This window comes from Carettochelys insculpta, chromosome 2, assembly GCF_033958435.1.
Source record: "Carettochelys insculpta isolate YL-2023 chromosome 2, ASM3395843v1, whole genome shotgun sequence".
In the NCBI taxonomy this organism is placed as follows: Eukaryota; Metazoa; Chordata; order Testudines; family Carettochelyidae; genus Carettochelys; species Carettochelys insculpta.
This window is the reverse complement of record NC_134138.1, coordinates 203,288,513-203,312,275: the sequence shown is the minus strand read 5'-3', so window position 1 is coordinate 203,312,275 and position 23,763 is coordinate 203,288,513. Positions and strand designations below refer to the sequence as shown.

The 23,763-nt window shown below is 40.1% G+C and overlaps 1 protein-coding gene across 11 annotated transcripts in view; it reads left to right on the top strand.

The window, feature by feature from the left end:
- RBMS3 (RNA binding motif single stranded interacting protein 3) overlaps positions 1-23,763 on the top strand; it is a 1,098,743-nt gene that overhangs the window by 1,043,959 nt on the left and 31,021 nt on the right. For all 11 annotated transcript variants that reach the window (XM_074984403.1, XM_074984401.1, XM_074984402.1 and 8 more), the window contains one exon: positions 7,098-7,208. In XM_074984403.1, the coding sequence (XP_074840504.1) occupies positions 7,098-7,208 (111 nt within the window). The remainder of the gene's footprint in view (positions 1-7,097; positions 7,209-23,763) is intronic.

Here is a 23,763-nt window from a genome sequence, read left to right as displayed (position 1 = left end):
TTCCCAAATGAATGGCATTTTGAATCCAAGGTTGTAGTGCAGTCCCACCTCTAGTTTTCCCACTAGTGTGATGAACTTGAAAAATCTCAACAAATTAGCAATTTGTAACCAAATAGTGTAACCTGCTGGATATTTACTACAAAATGATTTTTGGGAATCCTGGTGGGATTACCTCGGGGAAATGGTCGCACACAAAGAAATGAACAATTCATCTCTCTCATCTGCTACTAGACACTAGACTACAGTGGAAAAAAGAAAAATAATCCCAAACCAGAGGAATGGTTCCAATATATAAGGGAAGTGGTTGTTGTGGAAAAGTAACACATCAGTTAAATACCCAGCAAAACGGGATAAACAGAATTAGACATTTGGTTACCATTTATTCAAAACTCAGACAAAAATACAGTCATCTGCACAGAAATTCGAGAGCATCTATCCAATTATTTTAAATATTAACATTTGATAGACATGCCTGGTTTGATAAGTGTAAGTAGAACTGATAGTTTCGCTCAACTTAATAAATTCGTAAACAACACATCATGGATAGTGTGACATGTCTCACTTCATAATATAATAATACCGTGTTAATTGGAAGATGTAATTTTTCTATTACTGTATAACATTTGTCTAAGCAAACATAAACAAACAAATAATTCCTGGTAGTAAAGATTACTGGTATGGCTCTGATATTATGGCAATAATTTGTAACCCATTGGAACTTCTTAAATAAATGTACATGTGTGGGAGATCCTCAACAAAGTAAGTAGTAAAATAAGTAAATGCTTACTATAAATTTTCATAATTGTCCAGCCAGTAATTGTGTTTCCAAACCAACATCTTTCTCACGCCAAGAAAAAAGCAGAAAAATATTAGCATAGCTAATTACTCTAGAAATCCAGCACTAACTAGCTATCCTGGCACACCTAGTGAAACATGCGCCATCCAACTATTGTTGACACTCACAGTTGTTCAAAGTGAGTGCATTTCACTGGGGCAGCAATACTCCACCCGCTTTTGATAGTGGCAATTGCTTAAAAACCTCAGTTTAGTTAATATAATAGTGTAGCATACTTACCTTTCTTCCTGTGATTTTTTGCTGCCCTCACAGAGAGCAATATATATATATATATATATATATAAGTCAGTCTGTAAATGATAAATTAACAAAAAGATCTCAGACAAATATATTTACTTTTTATATGAAAGATGTATTCATGGGCCAAGGACCCTAGAACAGGGTATTTTGAATAAAACTCAGTGGAATTTTCATTCAAACTTCAATAGAATTACTTCAGGTTTATGGCAGAAGAAATCATAATGGCTGTATCTACAGTAACATTCCTTTTTCGAAAGAGGCATGCAAATGAGGACAATCAAAAATGCAAATGAGGTAGAGATTTACATATCTGGCACTTTATATGCATATTCTTCTTTCATAAGAAGAAAAGCAGTGTAAATGCAGCTCTTTTGAAAGTAATCCCCATCTTTGAAAGAACCCTTCTTCCTAATTTCGAATGAATATGCAGACGAAGTGTCATATGTGTAAATCTGCACCTCATTTGAATTTTCAGTGTTCCTCATTTGCATTCCTCTTTCAAAAGAGGAATGCTAGTATAGGTGCAGCCAATGTGTCCCGTGGTGTGCATGGTTAAATAAACCACACCTTAATGCTAAGTAAAAAAACTTGTTTTAGCCTCTATTTTAAAGCTTATTCACCATATAACAGATATTCCTTTATCTCTGAAGCCAGCCTTTCTCCAGACTTTCCAAACATTATTCTATATTAATGTATGTATTCCAATAACTACTGTATAGTAAATTTATTTGCCAATCCCTATATCCACTTTTGTGTGTTCTTATTTGCTAAATGGTCCATGGTTTCTGTTTGTGAGTAATCGATTTCTGAGGGAGCTAAGGTATAAATACCTCTTTCGTATTTGTTCTTTTTCAGTTCAGAGGCTGTGTCTACCCTAAGACAAAACTTCAAAATGGCCATGCAAATGGCCATTTCGAAGCTTACTAATGAGGCGCTGAAATGCATATTCAGTGCCTCATTAGCATGCCCCCGGCCGCGGCTCTTCAAAATTGCTGCATTTCTCTGCTGCACGGCTCGTCCAGATGGGAGTCCTTTTCGAAAGGACCCCGCCAACTTTGAAATCCCCTTATTCCTATCTGCTGGACAAACTGCGTGGGAGTGAAATGTGACAATTTCGAAGAGCTGCAGCCGGCAGCATGCTAATGAGGCCTGAATATGCATTTCAGCACTTCATTAGTAATTTTCGAGGTGGCCATTAGCATGACCATTTTGAAGTTTTGTCTTAGTGTAGATGTAGCCAGAATGTGTGAATAATTTTATATTGTTAAATTACAAACCAGAAGGGACCATTGTAATAATCTAATCTGACCTTCTGCCTAAAACAGGCCATAGAACTTCCACCCTTAATTACACAGACAGAGGGAGAGAAAGAGAGAGACAGCAGTACATTAACAAAGAGAATCAATTGTTTGAAATTTCTGAATCAAAGTATGTTCTCATTGCTTTTGTACGATAAGTAACATGGTACTCCTCAGAGGGCAATCTTTTCTTCTGAATCGGCCAGGGGTTCATTATTATTTGACTGTATAATCTCCGCTAATCGCTCTAGGAAAGGTAATCCAATATTGGCAGTGTCATGTAACAAGGCCCATACCAAAAATATCTTGCCAACTCGGAAAAAGTACCATATTGCCAAAGTGTTCTAGGCATTGAAAGTGCATTTTAAATGGTAGTGCCAAAGGTTCTTATAGTGCTGAAATGGTGAATCGTTCCTCATAATTTTAAGTTCTCTGAGGAAGCTTGGAGACTTGAGGGAGTCATGATCTACCTTCTCAAGGGATAAGCAGTGACTGCTGACAAAGAAAGAAATGTGCATTGAAATATTAGCCGAGGAGGTATATAATGTATGAAACAATTAATAAACTGCTCAATAGATTTTTGATCTGTCCCATTAAAAACTAATATCCCAAGGATGTTATCTGAGACTGTAGGAGCCATGATCTTTTCCTGGATACCTTACAAGCATACCTGTAATATTGTACTTGGCTTCAAAGTCTGCTGCATATTTTTAACTGAATGGTACATGTTTTTGGTGAGGTGTTGGTCTAATGTACAGACAGAAAGTGTGCTGTGATATAAAAACATTCTTATGAGATGTGACAGCTTCTGCATATTACTCTATATGCTCTGTGTATAGGATACATAAGGTATACAGGCAGCCCATGAACAAAGATAAAAGTACTATATTAGGATATAGGGGAGAACAGTGTTTATGTGTTGATTGGATTCTAATCCTGTGGTGTTTCTGATGGTAACCAGTAGCTTAGAATGATCCCAGTGCAAGGAATCGCAAGGCTAGAGTTATTTGGAAAACCAAAGGTGTCACGTATGACTACAAAGCTTTAGATTCCCCATATCCCCTTTCAGTACCTTACAGGGTAGTAGAATTGTTTGTGAAACTGCTACCAGGAATGCTTGGTCCTCTGACAATTCCAGACCACTAGCCCTTTGTCCTCTTTTCATTATTTGAAGAGCATAAATCCTTTGCCTTGTTGATTTTTATCAGACAACAAATATTTTAGTTCTACCTGCCACCCTTGCCAGGCCACAGGAGGTTGATTTTCGTGATAAGTTGAAGTATGCAGTTTTAGCTGAAGTACTTTAACAACAGTTGTGATTGGGATCCTAGTCTCTGAAAAGAAATCCATAAATCTCACTGAATTACTCATCATGGTTTTAGGATGTTGAAATTACCTTTAAAAATTGCTAAGTCAGTCCCTTTCAGTATGTGACATGCTGGACAAGTGTAACAGTTGGACAGTCTACTCCATGTGGATGTTGGAAATTCCTTTGCAGAAACTGTGAGAATCGAATCCTTGAGAGACTGCGATGCAAACCTAAATAATCTGGCAGGCACCAGCAACTTTATTACACAAAGACGGGATAAAAACGTCATCATTAATTCACCTGTATGTTTACTTTTAAGCTAATTGTGGCCTTCAATAGAATTACAGTCTATTAAGATCTTTTTTCTGTGTAGTTTACAAACTGAATAAATTCAAACACCCAGAGATGTTAAGATGAAAAATATGTTCCCATTAGCTTCGCCACTAGCCAAGTGGGGCCCATGAGAGGACACATACTATACATTGTGAGTAAACTAAATTACCTTTCATGCGAATGGCAGCATCTGACATGAGATATTGCTGCTTTCTAAGCTAAATAAGTTGGATACAAATGGATTTGACAGCATGTTTGATGAAAGGCATTATGGTTTGGAGACCTGGTGTTGCCTTAACAACCAGACCATATTTCCCTAATTAAGGATAATTTTTTCCCTACGTGATCACGAGAGGATTCTGCGAACTCTGGTGAATTAATGGACTGGCAAATGCATGTAGTTTTCTGCTCTTGGTAACTGTCAGCCTTAAGCTCTTTAAGTTATCTCTAGCTGATAAATTATTATGAGAAAACTACAGATCCATGAGTGTTCCCTACCCCTATTTTGAGTGTGCTGGACAGTGTAAACTTTGAGGTGATAACATTTATGTTCCCAGTAACCAGGAGTTTCAACAAAAAAATAGTTGTCACCCCCAAGTGCATTTCTTTTATTGGACATATATTTCCCCCTTTTCTTTTCTTTTGTTTTTGCATTTTTAAAAATAATTTATTCACAGTAACTGTGTTTTGTTTACGGAAAAGAAATGTTTTCTAAGTGACTTTTCCACTTCACGTCTGGCATTTATATTTACAATACTGAATCACAAAACTTTCCTTGCTGCTGTTTGTCCTTGATTGCCAGGCTTCTGAATTTCTGCACTGGAATAGCCATTAGTCTGTCACATCTGTAATCAAACCAAGTACCTCCAACTGGGCCTTTTGCAACAGAACTATCAGAAAGGTGAGCTAGGCTTTTACTGTCCTTGGGAGCCTCCCAGATTAATTGCTGCTACTACTGTTAGGAGTCTGTTATTTCCGTGTACCAGACAGTGCTTTAATTGATCAGCCACACACATATGCTCTGGGAATGCATATGTGCATTTTTGCATGTCCTATCATAGACAGGAGCTAAAATCATCCATCACTGACATCTCTGAGGGAATAGGCTGCCTCCAGGGCAAAGGAGAAAACTGCTTGCAAAGATGTCTAGGATAATTTTTTTAACGTTAAACTCAATTCAAGCTTTAGTGTTTGGACACACAAACATTATCTGTTTCTGGCTTCTGACCATGATTGCAGATTTTCTTGAGTTTGTATTATAACCAGATAGCATAGTTGAGATTCAGGGACATATGGTTGAAGATACCAAGTTCAGGTGCAGCCCCGGAATGCCAGGCTACAGGAAGCAGAGTACCTGGCCAAATGCAGTTTTCTATGTCATGGTGCTACAGCAGACCCCTGCTTTGATACTCCTAGTAACTGTTAAAAAGCTTCTCTTATACTCAAAAGATTTGCTATGGGTGGATTCTGTGACATTTGTTAATATAATAAGAAAATGGGTTACAATAAGGGCTATAGCTAGAGTAGGGTGAAGGAAAAGACTATCATCATATGTTTGAGGAGGAGACAATGATGATCTGGTGAAGAAAATGTGATGATGGTTTGTAGAAATACAGATGTTTCAGGGAGCAGTTCCAACCAAAGGGAATAGTGGCACTATTGAAGTTAATTTGAATGAATTCTGTTGTCATTTCATCGGAGGTAACTTTAAGTTCACCAGTCAAATACGACGCATAAAGAAGGAATCGAAATATACTCACTAATATGCCTGTTGATGTTTATGAGAATGCATAGTGGGCCATCGCAACTATCTTTAGGAAATTTTATGTTTGCTGCATTCCTCTAGTGACTTACACAAATGCAAATGAATGTTGTCTGGTATGTAACATAAAGCATGGGGGGGGTGGTGTCTATCCCACATGCTGTACTATCTCCCTAAGCGAACCATTTCACCCTTTCATTCATTGTATCTAAATTATTAATATATACATAACCTGGAATTTGGAATATCTGGATTATAAAAGGGGGACAAATGTTTTAATCAAAAATATCCCATTTCTTACAGGCTTTAACAATGTGTCTGTATACAATTTTACGTTGCATACAAACACAGAATATACTGAGGGATTTATATTGAGAGAGAGGTGGGAATAGCTGAAGTTATTTATCCTTACTCAGTTATTTTTATGGCCAGTGCTGTACTCTAAGAAGGTGTGCCTTGTTCATCACCTACTGAGGCACATGAGGAATGGGACACATGCCGTCCTTGGCAGAGGAAAAAGGAGAGACTTACTCCATTCCTGAGACACCTCATCTAACCCACACAGGGATACAATTTTGTGTTTAGGAGCTCTGGTGGGAGCCTTGTGTAACTCTGGACAAAGCAATGTGTGCACTGCCATGGGGTCTTTGATTGCTGAGAGCAACGGCTGATGAAAATTACAGAGCAGATCTCCCTCACAACACTGTTTGGTATTCTTTTTCTCTTATTTAGAGTCTTATGCTTGCCTTCCCTTATCTTCGGACTGTTATTGACCTCTTTGGTGCCATGCAGTGGGGACAGTGCATTTAAAACCTGCATACATGTATTTTTTTTAAATGGGTGTCAATCCTGTAAGGGTTGTAGTCTTGTTTAATCAGCTGGAAAATATCACAAACAAGGTATCTTGAGAGGTTCAAAAAAACAAGTTAATTACCATTATAGGTTAAATCTATCAGAGACCAAAAGTTTTGAAAACCAGGGGAAGTGGGGGACATATGTGTAGTGTCTGTGAGTAAGATTGTTCCATGTAGAATATGGAAAACGTAAATGACAGGCATTTTGCCATGTACAGTAACGTTCACCATAAGCAGACCATATCCTTTTTAGAATCAGTGAAGCCAAAAATGGTATCGAATTGTAACTGGCATAGTACTTCCTCACAAGTCATATATATGTGTGTTTTGGTTGTCAGCAGGAACTCATTGTATTTCACATGGCACAAAGATTAGTCTCTTTTTAAGATTAATATTAAGCATTAGCCAACTTCATTCATTAAAGGACACTGATGTGTGTTTGCAGGGTGCGGTGATAACACCAACAATGGACCACACTATGTCAATGCAGCCAACAAGCATGATGGGCCCTCTGACCCAACAGATGAATCACCTTTCCTTGGGCACAACAGGAACGGTAAATTCAGAGAATATGCTACATTGTTTCTATTTTACAAAATGTTTTATTAATGTCTGAGTTTCCAAGGACATTTCCGCGCACTTGAGCTTCCAATACTTCATTCTTTTCTTTTAATATTTCCATGGCTCCTTTTTTAGCTTATTAATTTTTAACAGTTACATAGAAGATCTATTATACCCTTTATATGAATTTTTCTTAATATTTCACTCATAGCACTTCAGGCCTTTTTAACTAAAGGAAAAATTTAACTGTCTCTAACATGGTATAGGAGTTCATTCTATGAGTCTTGCAGTTATATATATATTTTTGGTATATGACATTTGTTTCTTTTTTATACAGTTACTTTACATACGTCATTCAGTCTCCTATCCTACCAGATCTGGTTCAAGTTTATTTCAACTTCAATGTTTTCCCCCATATTTGTTGATATATTACACTTAATTCATCTCCCAGGATGCTTAAATATGCTGGTTCGTGATTCTTTGCCATCTATTGCATATGTTCTTTTTTGAGTGCTCACTTATATCCATTACAATCAGGATCCATTACAATCACCTTGTCCATGGCTGCTGGAAAGATTTTCCCCTAGCTGCTACCTGTTGGGACAGCTGTGGGGGGCTTGGTAGAGTGGTTCAGGGGTTGAGCCCTATATATGATCCTGTTGATCTAACCACCCCTCAGTTCCTTCTTACCACCAGTGATGGCTGTTGGAACTGTGGCAGTCTGCTCTGCGGGGGCCACATGTCCCTAGTGCTTTTAGCTCCGTGTTTTGCAACTAATTGTAACTAATTGTAAATAATTGTCTTCAGTTAGTTGGTAAAGTTACCACCAGTAGGGAAGGGGGTCTCTCCTTTCCACCTATGTCCCCTTCAGGGCATGGGCTTTGCCAGAGTCCCAGGGCTTCAAGTTCTGTAGGTCCTGCCTCAAGTCCATGACAATGAGTGACTCCAACTATGTGTGTCTCCTGGAGGCAGTGTATCTCCCATATATCCAAAGCCATCTAGCAGATCACCTCAGTCCTCATTTTTTGCTCTTGAATGTTTGCTCTGCTTGGACATCCTTCACTCCATTTCCCAGCCATAGGGGTCTCCCTGACTGGATCATTTTACCAATCAGGGCAATTGAAGTGTCCACAAATTTGCTTGTTCCGGGATGTCAGCCCAGACTCCCTACAGGACACGTTCCTTCTTCCTTGAATATGGGCCTGCTGTATACCTTTTTGCCATTCCTGATGATTCACAAGGTTCTCCTCAAGTTTCATAGGGCCAAGATGGAGTTTATCCTGATAGCTCTTGCTTGGGCCCACCGGCACTGGTATCCCACCTTGCTGGAACTGTTTGTGCAGCTTCCGATTCCACTTCTCCTCCTCCCAGACCTCATGATGCAGGCCCATGGTTGCCTGCGCCACATGGACCTCTGCTACTTTCACCTGGCTGAATACTGCCAAGCAGGCCTGCTCTGAGCAGGTCTGCCATGTTCTTCTCAGTAGTCAGAAGACTTTCACCAGTCTCACATAGCTGGCTAAGTGGAAGTGTTTTACTTGTTAGCACCTCCAATGTGTCCTGGAGCTTCCATTCCGTGAGTGTTGGAATACCTGGTTTCCCTAAAGCAGCAGGGCCTAACAGCAGTTTCACATAAGGTCCATCAGGTGGTCATCTTTGCTTTCCACCTGGGAGAATCTGGTCACTCCATTTTCACAAGTCACGTAGTTGGGCGCTTTCTTGAGAGACTGGATTAACCCCACCCACCAACCCAGCACCCTGTATGAGCTTGGAAGCTCAGCCTTGTCCATAAGGCACTCACAGGTTCCCCATTCAAGCCCTGGGCCGTGAGTTCCTGCTGTACCTTTCCTGGAAGATGGTGTTTCTGGTTGTCATCACCAAGCCGGATGGGTATTGAGCTCTGTACCCTGGCATCAGAATCTCCATCCACATTCTTTCACCTGTATACACCCATCTTTCCTCCCAAAGTTGGTCTCCAGTTTCCACACCACTGAGAGGACTAGAGACTTCCACAAGTCTTCCCAACTCTTTGTAGCAATGGCAGATCACATGAAGGGGTTGCCTGTCTTGTCTCAATACATTTCCTCATGGATTACTTTGTGTATTGCACTTGCTGTGACCTGGCAGCTTTCCACATCACCTCTCATGGCACATTCCATTCGAATGCAGGCCTCTTTATATGGCTTTCCTGGTTTACATATCCCTCCAGGAAATCTGCAGAGCCACAACATGGTCTTCAGTGCATACCTTCACATTGCATTATGCCATTGTGCAACAATCAATACAGGATGCTGCCTTTGTTATCACAGTTCTTGAGTCAGCTACACTTCAATCCTCACCTGGGTAAGGCTTGTGACTCACTGGATTGGAATAGATATTAGCAAACATTCAAAGAAACGATGGTTACTCTCATTTGTACCTGTTGTTCTTCCAGATGTGTTGCTTGTATCTGTTCCATAACCACCCTCCTTCCCTGCTGTTGGAGTAGCCATCGAGAAGGAAATGGGGGGTGGTCGGGTAGACAGGGTCTTAGATAGGGCATCACACTGGTACCACTCCACGGGCCTCCAGAGCTGACCCTATAGGTAGCAACTAAAGAAAATCTTGCCAGCAGCCATGCATGTGGCACAAACTCACCTAAATGGAATAGACATGAACAGCCCTTCTTGAAGAACATCTGTTACAAAGATGAGTTAACATATTTTTCAGCCAATAAACAAAACAAACAAAAATATGGTTTCAGAGGTTTTCTCACTATTATTATTTTCATTGGCACTGGGATGTAAGGAAGGCTATTGTGTCCATTATACTGACTGAACTAAACATGAATGTTTAAAGCACAGTAAGGGTATGTTGAAGCAGTTCTTGAGAATTTTGCACTTTGTCTTTTTTTGACATCAGAGAGAATCATGAAGATGTAAACCCTTTGGATGATTTAGAAAATTTTCCTCTAATATCTTCATGTAAAACCAGGAAACATCCAGTTAATGATCTCCACTGGACATCAAGCCTCTTCTAGTGGCCTCTTGGTTACTATTTCATAGATGTCTCACATGGCGTGACCAGTCATATTATATTTGGTATTACTGCATTGTATGAGTCATTTTGTACCCTTTTAAGATAGTCATTATGTAGCTATACCTTTGCCTTCAGGATGTGTGATATTAATTAAAGCAACATTCTAGCATTCTGAAGAGAAGGAAGAATGCTCAGATTCTGAAGCTTGAGAAGATTCTTACATTTATTTGGACTAGCATTCATGAATCCCCAAGGCACAAAACACAGCAATTCCAGCCAAGCTAGGAAAAAAATGCTACTCAACTGAACCACATTTTATTAGCAATCTCAGACGTGTAAAAATTTCAGTTGTGCATGTATTTTTAAATTTGTCCTTTACGAATTTGCAGCAGGGGGCTATAGTCACTGGATACGTTTCACCCAGCTTGTTTTCAACAAACAGGCCAAAAAGTCATAAACAATTCTGCTTTATGTGAGCAGTAAACTGTCTCAGTTTAATCTAAGAGAATCCCATATGCAAAGAATTTTTATTAGAAGTCTTTTATGCGTTTATGTTCTTAGACAAACCATTTTGATGATCAGCATAAAACATGTTTGGGACAGATAAACCATCCTGGGAGTGCCCAAGTGAAGAATTTGCTGTAAGCTTAGTTGCAAATGTGATCCAAGCCATTGGTTTAGTAAGGACTATGTGTTTCCAAAATGCAAGCTCACACATAGTGTGGATTTGGCTGCAGAAGGTTTGCCAGTCCTGCATTTTGGAAACATACTATTCTTGCCCAATGAAGGCCGACATAAAGCTGGTTGGACAGCTCCATTTAAGGGCCAGCCTGAAGCCTGTTTTGGGAACAGGAATCCCAAATTGACTAGCATTCTCTGTGAATTGTGTAAAGGTCTGTAGGCACCAACTCCATTGGTGCTCAGGAGCTCTAGTACCCACAGAGAACAAATGTGGATGCTCAGCACTCTCAGGGCTGGCCAGGGCTGCTGCTCTGGTGGCATTGGAGCTGGCTGCCAATAAGCTGTTGAGCCACTGGCTCTATGCCCCTACCATCTCCTGAGTGGGTTTGCCCCCCACTGGCTCCTCTCTGTCCCCTCCAGCCTCACTGCCCTTCAGGAAGGAAAGTGCAGAAAGGAGTGAGCAGATGGGGGGTCTAGGGGAGTGGACAGGAATAGATGGAGTGGGGGACAGGGCCTCTGGGTCAGAGTGGGGGCAAGGCCGGGTGGGGAGGAGGCAGAGCTGTGTGTGGGACTCACTGGAAAAGCCGAAGTCAGCATCTATGTAAAGGGCTATCTGTGAACTGATGAGTAAAAGAAAGTCATTAGCAGTGCACAGGAAGATGTAGGACTGAGGCTTTGCTTTTATATATATCTACATATCAAGAAACCATTATAGTGTAGCTAAGTTAAGTTAAGGGGAGGCCTCTCTTTCCTTTTAGCAGTAACACAAGTGGCCTGCCAGGAAAACCTAGCATGTGGGGCTTTTTGCAATGCATTTTTGTCTTTTTCCCTGTTTACAGGAAAAGTTGAGATTAAATTTATAATGTCGTGATGAATCTGTATTATTTGCATCAATCTTTAGTTATCTGTGGCAACCTTCCACTTCTAGCTAGAGTTCAAGCTTTTCCCACCTACCCATGACTGGAAAGGTCTGATAGCCACACCTGTGACTATAGATGCTGCATGTACAGCCCTAAAGGTGGTGGACCAGGAGAGTGACTGGAAGTCTCCATTTAGTCAGATCCATTCGTCCCGGAATCCCTCCTCTGAAAAGTACAAGTACAGCAAATACTCCAGCCCATAGGCAGGGATAGTTTTGGTGGACAAAACTAATGAGAGGGGCTCCAGAGCAGCTTTATAGCATGACCTTGAGTTGTGCATGTCGATTTCACCCCTTGTCTCCACATGTTCTGCACTTTATCCACGTAAAACGCTAATACTCATTAGAAATATCCTTGACAACAGTAATACATTTGATGATGGTTGTGCTGCCTTGACCACGTGCACATCCCTGCCTGGAATCAGGAATTGCACCGAGAATATGCCAGAGGGCAGACTGTGCAAGTAAAGGATACCTAAGCCTAAATAATGTCACCATTGTGACAGAACTGAGAAAAACCTAAAAATTCTGATTAAGCCAGACAATCCTTCCTCAGCTCCTGCTGTTATTTTAAAAAGGATGGTCCAACGACTTAACCTAAGGACAGAGAGCTAGATTTAACCCTGATTTTTTCCTCTCCTTTACCAGTTTATTATAACCATGATGTAAATTCTAGTAAGCCCTGGTTTCCTTATATTTGTCTATGATTAGCTCCTCTCTTCCGTAATATTTTACTGGGATAGCATGGGGAGTAGATCTGCACTGTATGGAAACACTGAAAGAATAGCGTACATGTGTATTTAATAATATATGGATGCTGGAATTGTTCCATCATCATCCATCACTCAAAATGTTTCTAACACAACCATTGATCTGACGTCTGTTTTGCAGTTTAATAAAAGTTCTGATTGATAGCTGGAGTGGAAACATTGTAAAAACCCTTTAGAAACACAAAGTTCTGCAGCCCAATCACAGCTTTCGGTCCCTACTTCTGGGCTCCTTTTACACTGACAGTGACACTTTAAGCCATCAGCAGCACACTTCTGCCATTTGAATGGAAAAGAATATTTGCTGCATATGTCCCCACCACCACCCTGTTCATTCCTGAAGGAGGTTTTAAGCTCTGTACCTTATTCCTTTTATTTTCAACATGTATTAAAGATGATGCTTTGGTTCCCTGTACCTCCCACATCCCAAGACTGACCCTCTCACCCTTCATTGGCCAATGTGCTTCTCTGAACATTTTTTTCCTGTTTTGAAATTGTTTCAATATAACCCAATGTTATTTTAAAGTTTTTGGGGCCTTTCCAGTGGGGGAGAGAATGGAAAGCAGATTTTAGACTGAAACTGCTTGCTCAACTGTGCATTTTAATTGTTCTTCACTCTCATGGCTGAGCCATTTTAGCATTTGCTTGCTTATTTGAAAGAAAACAGGAGACAATTTACATCATAAACTCTTGATTCTTCTTTACAAACTGTTTGTTTATGTAATTGTTCTGGCTATCTACCTATAAAATAATCAGTTGTGTATAAAAATTACATTAGTTTTTTTCAGGGCTCTGATGATATTGCAAACTATCCTAACTCTGCTTTCAAAGTTTGCAATGTCACCAGAAATCCCTTGATGGAATAATAGGCATGTTATTCTGGTCCATCATTTCTTATCCCTTACTTTGTTCGCTATTTTTGTTACTAGTAGATGATGTCTCTAGAATTTTTCAATGGAACAAACTTGTCACAAGTTTCTTACCTTTGGATAATACATGGTCACTGGTGGTTTTCAGTGTCATCAAAAGCTCTCCATAGAATAGCTGGCTTGTTTTTTTAAGTTCTCTTTGCACATTCTAACCTGTTCTTAAATATCCATCGCTGGAGATATTTAAGAACAGGTTAGATAGATGTCTGTTAGGGATGGTTTAGACAGTACTTGGTCCTGCCATTGGAGCAGGGGGCTGGACTCGATGGCTTCTCAAGGTCCCTTCCAGTCCTAGTATTCTATGATTCTATGATTCTTTGGCCACACAAGCATATGATGTCATCAAATTTCAGCAGTTTCAAAATGATCTTGTCTGTTGTTTGATTTGAACATCATGTGGATTTACAGGAGAAACTTTCCTTTACGGTCTTTTGAATTTGATGTTATCAGGTTTTAATCTGGAATCTCTTTGATTTTGTTTGACTGTTCAGTTCTTTGGTTGGAGAGTACAATACTGGGCCAACAGCAAATGAAGCTAAAGTATGGTTCATACTATTACTAAGTAGATCACCCCAACCATTTTCTCAACCTAGGTCCTGGGCTAATGAAAACCATTAGCATCATAGTGCATTTTGGGGAAACAGGTTCTGTCAAAGAGAAATTAATCTGTTTGGCAAGCAAAAGACTAGGATTATCTCTGTAAGGGTAGGCGTAATGTAAAACAACTAATAGTACAATGAAAGCCACTTGGCTGCTCCTCTTATCTATTGTATAGTTTGAAGTAAACGAGGGGATAGTCTATAACATTGAAAGTCAACAAATTTAATGTCTAAATCACTTTCTGATGCAGCATCTAATCAATCTGTAGAATTTGCTGCTGCCAGATATTAATAAGACAAATAGGTGAGTAAGATGTTGAAAAATGGAATTGACATTGATAAGAATTCAATTTGCAGGCTCAACAGCTAAGTACAAAAAAAGGGGGGTGGAAGGGGGGATATAGTTTCTTCTGGATCAAGAATATGATCACCAGCTGGGGAAAGCAAGGAGAGACATTTTTTATATTAGAACTGAGTAAATAATTCATTGCATGATTTTCATTTCCTTTTTCTTCAAAAGTAACACTTTAAGCTCCCATTAACTGCAAACTGCTTCTATTTCAATGCCTAAATATGAATTCAGGAACTGATATTTAGCCACCCAGGCTTTGAAATGTTGACCATGGGTCACATGATATATTTCTGCTCCATTACTGGCTGAGCAGAACTGTTAAAATACAGTTCTTAGTCTGACTCCCTATTTTATGATCTAAGCAGTGACTTTCTTAGAAGGTTCTGTACTATAGTATTTGTCTGCAATGTGGTTTGTTTCTGCAAACACTCCTTCTGGGAAAGTCAGTAGCTAAGGTATTCAGAGAGGGGGAAAATGAAAGGGCACAAACGCAGTGGAATCAGTTTTTGATTTGAGAAGACGTTCACAGAACATTCTAGAGTATTTGTACACTACTAAATTACCACCATCTGCAACTTTGCACAAATGAACAGGTATTTTATTTGGACTCTTTCCCTGCTTCTGATGCATCAGCTAATGGTCATTATTGGAGAGACAGGATTAGATCTAAAGTCTCTGCTTATGGAAAGATGCTAGCCTCTAAATGATTGTGCTAAAGAGTTAAACTGACATGTAGAAAAATGATAATGCACATGCAAATTGAAACATTGACATAATGGCTAAAACGTAAGAAGGCAATATTCATTTTATTTACATAACTCTCCAGATCTACTCCTATATGAGCCAAATGTGTTTAATTGACTTCAGTTGTCTGTTAACTTGAGTTCTTAGAAGCTGATTTCACCTATATGTCTCTGTTGTCATGCTATTTATTGTGGTTAGAAGTGCCACTAGTAGAATATATGAAGAGCCATTGAGAATATAATTCAAAGCTTTCTCTTCAAAAGCATGTGCATGACTTAGAAATAGGCATTTACCTCTTAGTAAAATTATTTTATATTAAAACACAGAGTGGATACTGAAATAGTGACTAATCTACATCATATCTTGGAAAAAATAAATCACCAGTTTCTGTACATGATCTTCAGCCATGCTCTCTGAAGTTACTATCATTATATTTATTACAATAGTGCCTCAGAGGCAATCATGAGTGAGGCCCATTGTTCCAGGCACAGTACAAACACAGAGTAGTAGAGAGTCCCTGCTCCAAGAACTTTCTATAGTCTAAATAAACAAGAGATAGACAGGACAGGGGAAAAGGATAGAATGTACAAGCAGTGTGTGACAGTCTGATGGCTTCCACATATTATACGTTATTGCTCTCAATTTGTTCATTTTACATTTTGGGGTGGGATTTAGCTAGGAGGGGACCAGCTAAACAGAAAGCAAAAGGAAGGAGATGTAGGGAGGGTGGGACAGGGCAATGGGAAAAGAGGGAAGAGAAGAAAAATAACTGAAAAATAACTACTCACACATAATCATTGAGCTGTGAACATATTAACAAGTCCTGAAATCTGTGAATGGCTTCTGCCTTGTTATGCTCCCTTGATATAGATGTTTCTGGTATTGAACAGCTCGAACCACTTAAGACGACTAGTTCATGCCTTCAAGGTATGTGTTAACATTAGGGAGATGCAGGAGGTATTAGAATAAGAGTTTGAAACAACCTTCTAAAGGAAATGGTGGAAGCCCATCAGCTGGGGTACTGAGCACTAGAAATTGTACTGTGTAGAATTATCAGGCCTGGCAAGAGAAGTGGTAGGTGGTCTTTTTATCTCTGACTTCTGTTCTTTATTGAAAAGAAATAATGTGACTACACTATGAAACTAAACAATAAAAATGATCATTTTTTTCTCTTTTTTAATGTGTACTCTAATTTGAGGAGATTGTACACTATTTAAAAATATTTCTGATCACAACATACCAAAATCAGAACTGTAAGTCAAAACGTTGAGTTTCTTTCATGAACTGGAGTTTGCGCAGCCAAAGATCAGAGATGCTGTTCAGCTGGCTGTTCACATTGTTAACTCTAAAAAGTCCTGGGGCTAAGGGTCACGACTCTTATATCACTAGGTGTTAGGTGGGTTGGTGTGTTTACTGTTCACTTTTTTGTGATTTTATTTGTAATGTGGATGAAGTGTACCTTTCAGAAGGCTCACTGAAGAGGGGGAGGGCAAAGAGGGCAACTGCCCTTTAAAAGGGTGCCCCAGACCCTTTAAATTACTGCCAGAGCCCCAGGCATCACACTTCAGAGCTTTGGTTGGCGCATTCTGGATGATACTGAGATCAGGGGGAGGGGTGCGGGGTAATATGGGTGGTGCTAAGGGCTGCCTGCCACCAGCCCTAACCCTTCTGCCTGAGGCCCCATGCCTGCCAGGAGCTCTGAGTCAGACCCCCACATACCTTGCCCAGGGACCCAGAGAGTCCATCAGCTCCCATGTTTTCTAGGAAGAACAAGACTTTGTGGAAACACTAGCTTATTGATGCTGTGACATTCCTGAAGATGGGGCAATGCCATACAATGGAAAAGGCCTACAGGTTCTACTGTGAGTGAAACTGAAAAGGAATGATATTGGCCTTATTTCTGTTTCTGATGTTTTTGAATCACAGAGACAAAAATGAGACTGTCTGGACGTAGGTTGACTAGCCAGGCACAGTACCAGAATCACAAACAATAGACTGTTGAATTCCAGTGGCATTCATTACAACACAGCAATGACTCTTTCATGTGACCAGATACTGGTTGTCAAATGCTAATTTTTTTCCCTACAGGAAATTGCTGACTACACTATGTATTTGAGGTGCATTTGTATGTCATGCTTTGCTGCTGATATCTTACCCCCCAGGAACTATCATACTGTCCAAGATTGAGTAATCTGGAAATTTGGAATGCAAGGTCAGATGACCTGAGTTTTCTGTGGTCAGATCCCCTAAATTATCTACTAAGGGTGCAGTTTTGCCAACTGGTAGCTTATGCTGGGATTCTCCGCATGTTGGGAAGTCTGATCTTTGCCTAAGTGGTTAACAGTGCCATAGGGAATCATTGATGGCAATAACCTCCGTGCCCTTGGATGATATTATTATTATTGGTGAATTATGTGAAATTCAGTCTGTGTTATATAGTTGTGGAATCCTCATGGTCTGAAAAGACTCAGTTTGGAAGTACCATTATAGCCAATTGTTACTGTAGAAGAGCTCACTCAGCACTTGTTATTAAACTCTACTGAGGCGTTTGCTCAACTGAGTTGTTTTTCTAGCAAGGGAAATAAATGTTTTAACATGGCTGTTTTAAGTCATGAGACAAATTAGAACTACACCAGCCTATGCCAATGAGGTCAGGGAACGATTCCACTTGTCAGAGGTATGAGCCTTCTCTCAGGCCGTGTCTACACGTGCCCCAAACTTCGAAATGGCCACGCAAATGGCCATTTCGAAGTTTACTAATGAAGTGCTGAAATGCATATTCAGCGCTTCATTAGCATACGGGCGGCAGCCGCACTTCGAAATTGACGCGCCTCGCCGCTGCGCATCTTGTCCCGACGGGGCTCCTTTTTGAAAGGACCCCGCTTACTTCGAAGTCCCCTTATTCCCATCAGCTCACGGGAATAAGGGGACTTCAAAGTAAGCGGGGTCCTTTCGAAAAGGAGCCCCGTCGGGACGAGACGCTCGGCGGCAAGGCGCGTAAATTTCGAAGTGCGGCTGCCGCCCGTATGCTAATGAAGCGCTGAATATGCATTTCAGCGCTTCATTAGTAAACTTCGAAATGGCCATTTGCGTGGCCATTTCGAAGTTTGGGGCTCGTGTAGACACGGCCTAAGTCTCCAGTGTTCAACAGGAAGGACAAGGTGCACCATTCTTTTGAATTTTCCATTGGCCACTGAATCGGGTTTACAAAGATACAGGTATGGGGAAGGGCCCTTGACCTCTCAACACACTGTGTGCCTGCAAAAGTGCCCTAAACAGTTAACAGTGGGTTTTTAGTCGCAACAGTGGCATTGTTTCTTGTGCCAACAACCAGGTCCAGCTGAGGTCTGGTACCTAAACATCCAGATTACTAAATACACTGCAGTCTTTATTTCCTGTTTACTTATGCTGAACAAGCGTCTCTTGAAGCTTTTCCTCCCACTGATCTCATCTTTCCATTCCCTGAATTAGTGTCATCACTCTCCTTTGAACTCTTTCCTAGTGAAGCTTAAGGGTGCCTATGGTTTGGTATTATATCCTTTTCTGTCTTAACTTTCTGTAATGCTGAAGCACTGGCTCCTACTCTCACCTCGCATGTTGTTGCTGGCTTCTGCCCCTTCACTCGCCCAATGTTTCTGTCCCGTCTCTTTCAATGAGATGGTAATTGTCTACCACACATAGTCCAGTGACCTGGTTATCAAGACCACCTCTCCACCATTCCATCACCACACAAGTTGCTACTGGTAAAAACGCAGCAGTTGACTGTCCCTATAACTGACCTGCTGTGAGGGTGACATAGCTTTCTTAGAAGAGGGTTGTTGATTCTGGCAGCAAAGAAGTGTCTTAGTTTTACTCATTCAGCCATAGTTTTCCATTGTAAATATGTCCTGGAAAATTAATTCAATTGCTCAGCCACCTATTAAAGTTTGGTGGTAAGTAAGATATGGGGCAAGACATAGCTGTAAAACCAACATTTTAATGATAACATCTTCATCTATGCTTGTCAAGTTGGGGTAGGTAATGAACTGATCAGTAGAAAATAAGTAAATTATGTTCAAGCTATATTGGCTCAGCAAATGGGTTTCCTTTACTTTATTTCTATGCTATGTCTTTGTAGCCACTTCCACAGAACATTGTTATTTTGGAATAACAGACATTATTTCCAAATAAATTTGCAAGCTTCTACACTATGCACACAGTATTTCTAAATAAATTCAAAATAGCAGGCACGTTATTTCAAATTTTGTAAACCTCATTGCAGGAGGAATAACACGTATTTGAAAATAGCTATTTTGAAATAGGCACTGTTAAGACACAGAATAGCACTGTTTTGAAATAAGTCATAATAGCGTCCAATGGCACTCTTTCAAAATAGACACTGGCTACGTCTAATATGCGGTGATATTTTAAAACAAGTTCTTGTGGAAGATCTCTTCTGAAAAAACTTCTTTTGAAAAGAGTGCATCCATACACAGAAAAGTGGATTGAAAGGTTGATCCGCAGTTTCAATACAGAGTGTCCACACAGCCCCTGCAGTTTTGAAAGAACGGGTCAGGGGATCAAAAAATCTGATGCCATGAGGACCGGTCTTTTGAAAATAGGGCCTATGGAGCATCAGCACATGCTTTTTTTTTTTTTTTTTAAAGCAAAGAATCTTTCAAAAGAAGGCCCTCTTCCTGATCTGGGAGTGGAAGAGGGCTTCTGGAAGAAGAGCTGCATTCTTTCAATTTCAGATTGAAAGAGCACATTTTGTGTGTAGATGCTCCACGTGTTCTTTCAAAAAGGGGCCAGATTTGAGGAATAAGTGTTCTTCCAGAAGGGGGTTTTCTTCTGAGAGAACCCTGTCTACATGGCTGTTTTTGCTTCTGGAAAAGGGTCTTCCAGAAGTGATATTGTGTGTGAATATGCAAATGGAGTGTGGTATGTAAATCCATGCTTCATTTGAATTTTCTCTCTCACTTATTCGCATGTCCCTTCAAGAAGGGCAGTACTGTGTGTATGTGGCCTATATGTCCAGATATGCTCTTTGAAAATAGCTGAGTGCTATTCTGAAATGCATTTTTGTGTGTAGCTGTTATTTCAAAGTAAATTATTTCAGAATAGCTATTCCAGAAGGAGTTATTTCAAAATAATGCTGTTGTGTAGACATAGCCTGTGTGACTATAGCTAGGAAAGGACAGAGATCTTCAGGGGATTCCTTGGCCTTTGTTTAAAACCAAATCTGAAGGAGTTGGGAATCAAAAATGAATGATAGGAAACCTTAAAGTAACTAACTTGCAATGGAAGGCAAGGAATACAATGATATATTTGAAGGTTTATAAATCCATTCTCATTAATTTTCTGGTAAATTTCATGATCAATGTTACATTTCCATGCGTTTTGAAGGAGAAAAAATATGAGCCAATGCCCCATGGCAGCTATTTAAGCTTAATTTTGAAACTAGGAATTTTATTACATTGCACATTCTGCTAGATATTGTTACCAAGAGGTAATAATGTACGATTGCAATTACAAGTGTTGTTATTTCTGCTTGCTTCAGTATATCTCACAAAAATTGCAGTTCCATTCTTCTCAGTATGAAGAGCATATTTAATTAATTCCCTTCTGAATAATTGCTACTTTTAAATAAAAATTAGAAAATCAGGAATAGAGTGTGAAAGAGTAAACCAGACTGTTTGTGTTGGAGTGGTGCAGTGGCTTAAAGGATTAGTGCCTCTGGACCATAATTATTCCTTATAGACCTTTGCATATGGAGCTATGCCCATTGCAAACTGCAATGGTGCAACAACCATGCTTCATTCTAAGCTCCTCCTGTATGATCAGTTCTATTTAGCTAGCTATGGGATCTTTATAGAAACTTTTGATTCAAACAGAAGCAGCATGTATAGTCTTGGGTTATTCTTTTGATATTCTAATCCTAATTTTCTTATTTTTATTTAGAAGCAGTAGTTCTGCATAAGAGAATCAGTCATATATGTTCTTCATAGTGAGAAAAATGTGATTGCAATCACTTGTGAGATTGTAACATGGACACACTTACCTCTCACGAGCACCCCCTGGCTAAGTGCATGTGCCCTCATTCTTTGTCTCAAGGTCCCAGCAGCACTCGCTCCAGGGTTCTTCAGCTCTTCCTACCAGCCAAGCCCAGTCTTCAGTAGCCACCCCTGGGCCTCAGTCCAATCTGCAAAAAAAGTCTCCACGGTGAACTGTCCACAGTACTGCTCTCTCCCACTCCTCTAATCCCCCAATCTTCATACCTTGAACTTCAAAGAGCAACTTAGTGGCTCTGGCCCAGCAGCTTTCTTTATACTGGCTTCCTGGGCCCTGATTGGCTGCCTTCCCTGTAGCCACTCTAGCATACTTTGAGGACCTTTCCACTACCTTTTCTGGAGTGGGGAGTGACAGGACCGCAGGCCTCTAGTAGGGAGCCGTAAAGCCTAGTCCACCCCATCATAGTGATATACCTAAGTAGGCAGAGGTAACAGCACATATTACAGTATGTATTTTCAGAGCACTGTGTATACATTAATAACTCTTATAATGCCACATAGGTAACGTCAAGGAAAATACGCTGCATATGTCACTAATCATACTGGTAGTGCAGTTCTTTGGTGGCTATACTTTTTCTTTTTTATTTGCTCTGTTTTTCACTTTAATTTGCTTGTATCCTTTCTCATGATCTTTCACTGTAAGCAAAAAATTTCAGTCCCAAGGCCAGAATGATAGTTAAGCAGCTGCTGTCTCAATTTGCACAATTACAATTCCTTGAAGACTGGAAGGGGATGTTACTGCAGTACAGGTTGGCTGACTCACTTCCCCAGAGGCAAAATTCATCACCTCAGAAATCAGCCAGTAACTGTGCAAACTCCTTCCTACATCCTCAGGAACAGCCACTCTCATACCTTTGAAACATTAACCCTATTGATTTCTATTTCAGCAGAAGCTTAGGTATACTACATAACATACACAGGTCATTAGAGGTTCTTCTTTGTAAGGTGAATCTTGTAAGTCCTGCGACCTTAAAGGTATTGATATAAAGTCATTTCTTCAGTGGAAAAGTGGCCACTTTGTCATATTGTTTGTCACATTCTTTTTGGCTGTGGCACAATTATGGCTTTCTCAACTGCAAATATGTTCCCTGCCGTTTATCTTGGTTTTGAAAGTGGGTTTTGCATAGAAAACAGAAAGGGGAACATTTTGCAACAGTGCTATTGTCGGTGTAAATGAGGACGTTTGAGCCCCTCGGTCAGCTGGTGTGCCATATGGCTAATGCACCAAAGCCGAAAGAGTACATTAAAGAACCGGAAGGTACAACCAAGCCCAAAAATAAAGCTTGCAAGATTCCTATGGGAAGAGCAATTTGCTAACTAGGCTGTGGTTTTAGAACAGAACAGAATGTTTTAACCCACCCTGATTGCTTGACCATATGTGCTAAAATACAATTGTGTAGTGTGTGGCCTTTCTTTCAGGAATGTAGCAGAGATACCTCAAATGCTTAGTGATACTGTTATTAGGCTATGTAGTATCTTTTACATTTAAGGCTCAAATGAAACCTAGAGAGGATTGGATATTGATACAATAGCAGTAGGTGGCCTTTTTCTGCTTTTCCCAGACCCTCTGTGATGTTCATGTGGTGCCATTCATAAGAATTAATAGTGTGTGCTTTCAGGGTCACCCCTGACTGAGGTAGGGGAGAAGCCATTTCCCAAATTTGAAACACAGCATTTCTTTTCAATATTTATTTTGTTTTTTCACACCCGTCATGAAAGTAGCAGGGTGTTAAACTCACAAACAAATTGATCTCCGAATAATCACCATATTGACTCACAAATATAATCTGTAGGGGAGGAGACAGTTGAGGAAGGAAACCCAACCAAGTTAATACTGAGGCAGTCTCACTGGAGGTATGAGGTCCTTCATCCTACAGGTTTCATCACTGCAATCAGAGGACATGAGATTTTTGGCATCTCAGACTGTAGTAATGTATCACATCAATGTACATTTGAGAAGTCATCCATAGGCATAGCTCTTTTTTGACTCTCAGCAACAATTATGGTATTAATTTGAATTAGCGTACTATGAATTATGTGTGTAGTACAAGTACAGTGTGTTGTAGATGTGCTTAAAGGATCTTATCCTGACATAGGCCAGGTCTACACTAGACCTTATAATCATAGATATGCTACAGCAGTTGCATAGCTGGAATCAACATACCTACGATTCACTTATCTGTCCATCTTCAGTAAGGGAACTCGACGGGAGAAACTCCCTCCCTTATTTCTTGCAATAATGAGGAGTACAGGGGTCAACTCTCAACCCTTGATAGTTCGATTTCACACCTCCCCACTAAGTGCGCAAAAATCAAACCCCAGGAGATTTACCCTGGCAGGTTGAGCTCCCAGGTAGTGTAACTGTATCCTAAGAATATGTGCATCTGACTCCATTGACTTCACTTGTGACTTGAGGCATGTATCTTATGGTTTCAGTCTTTACATGAAAAGTCCTTTAAAAAGGTATGAATATGGGTCTGCAGGCTTCAGT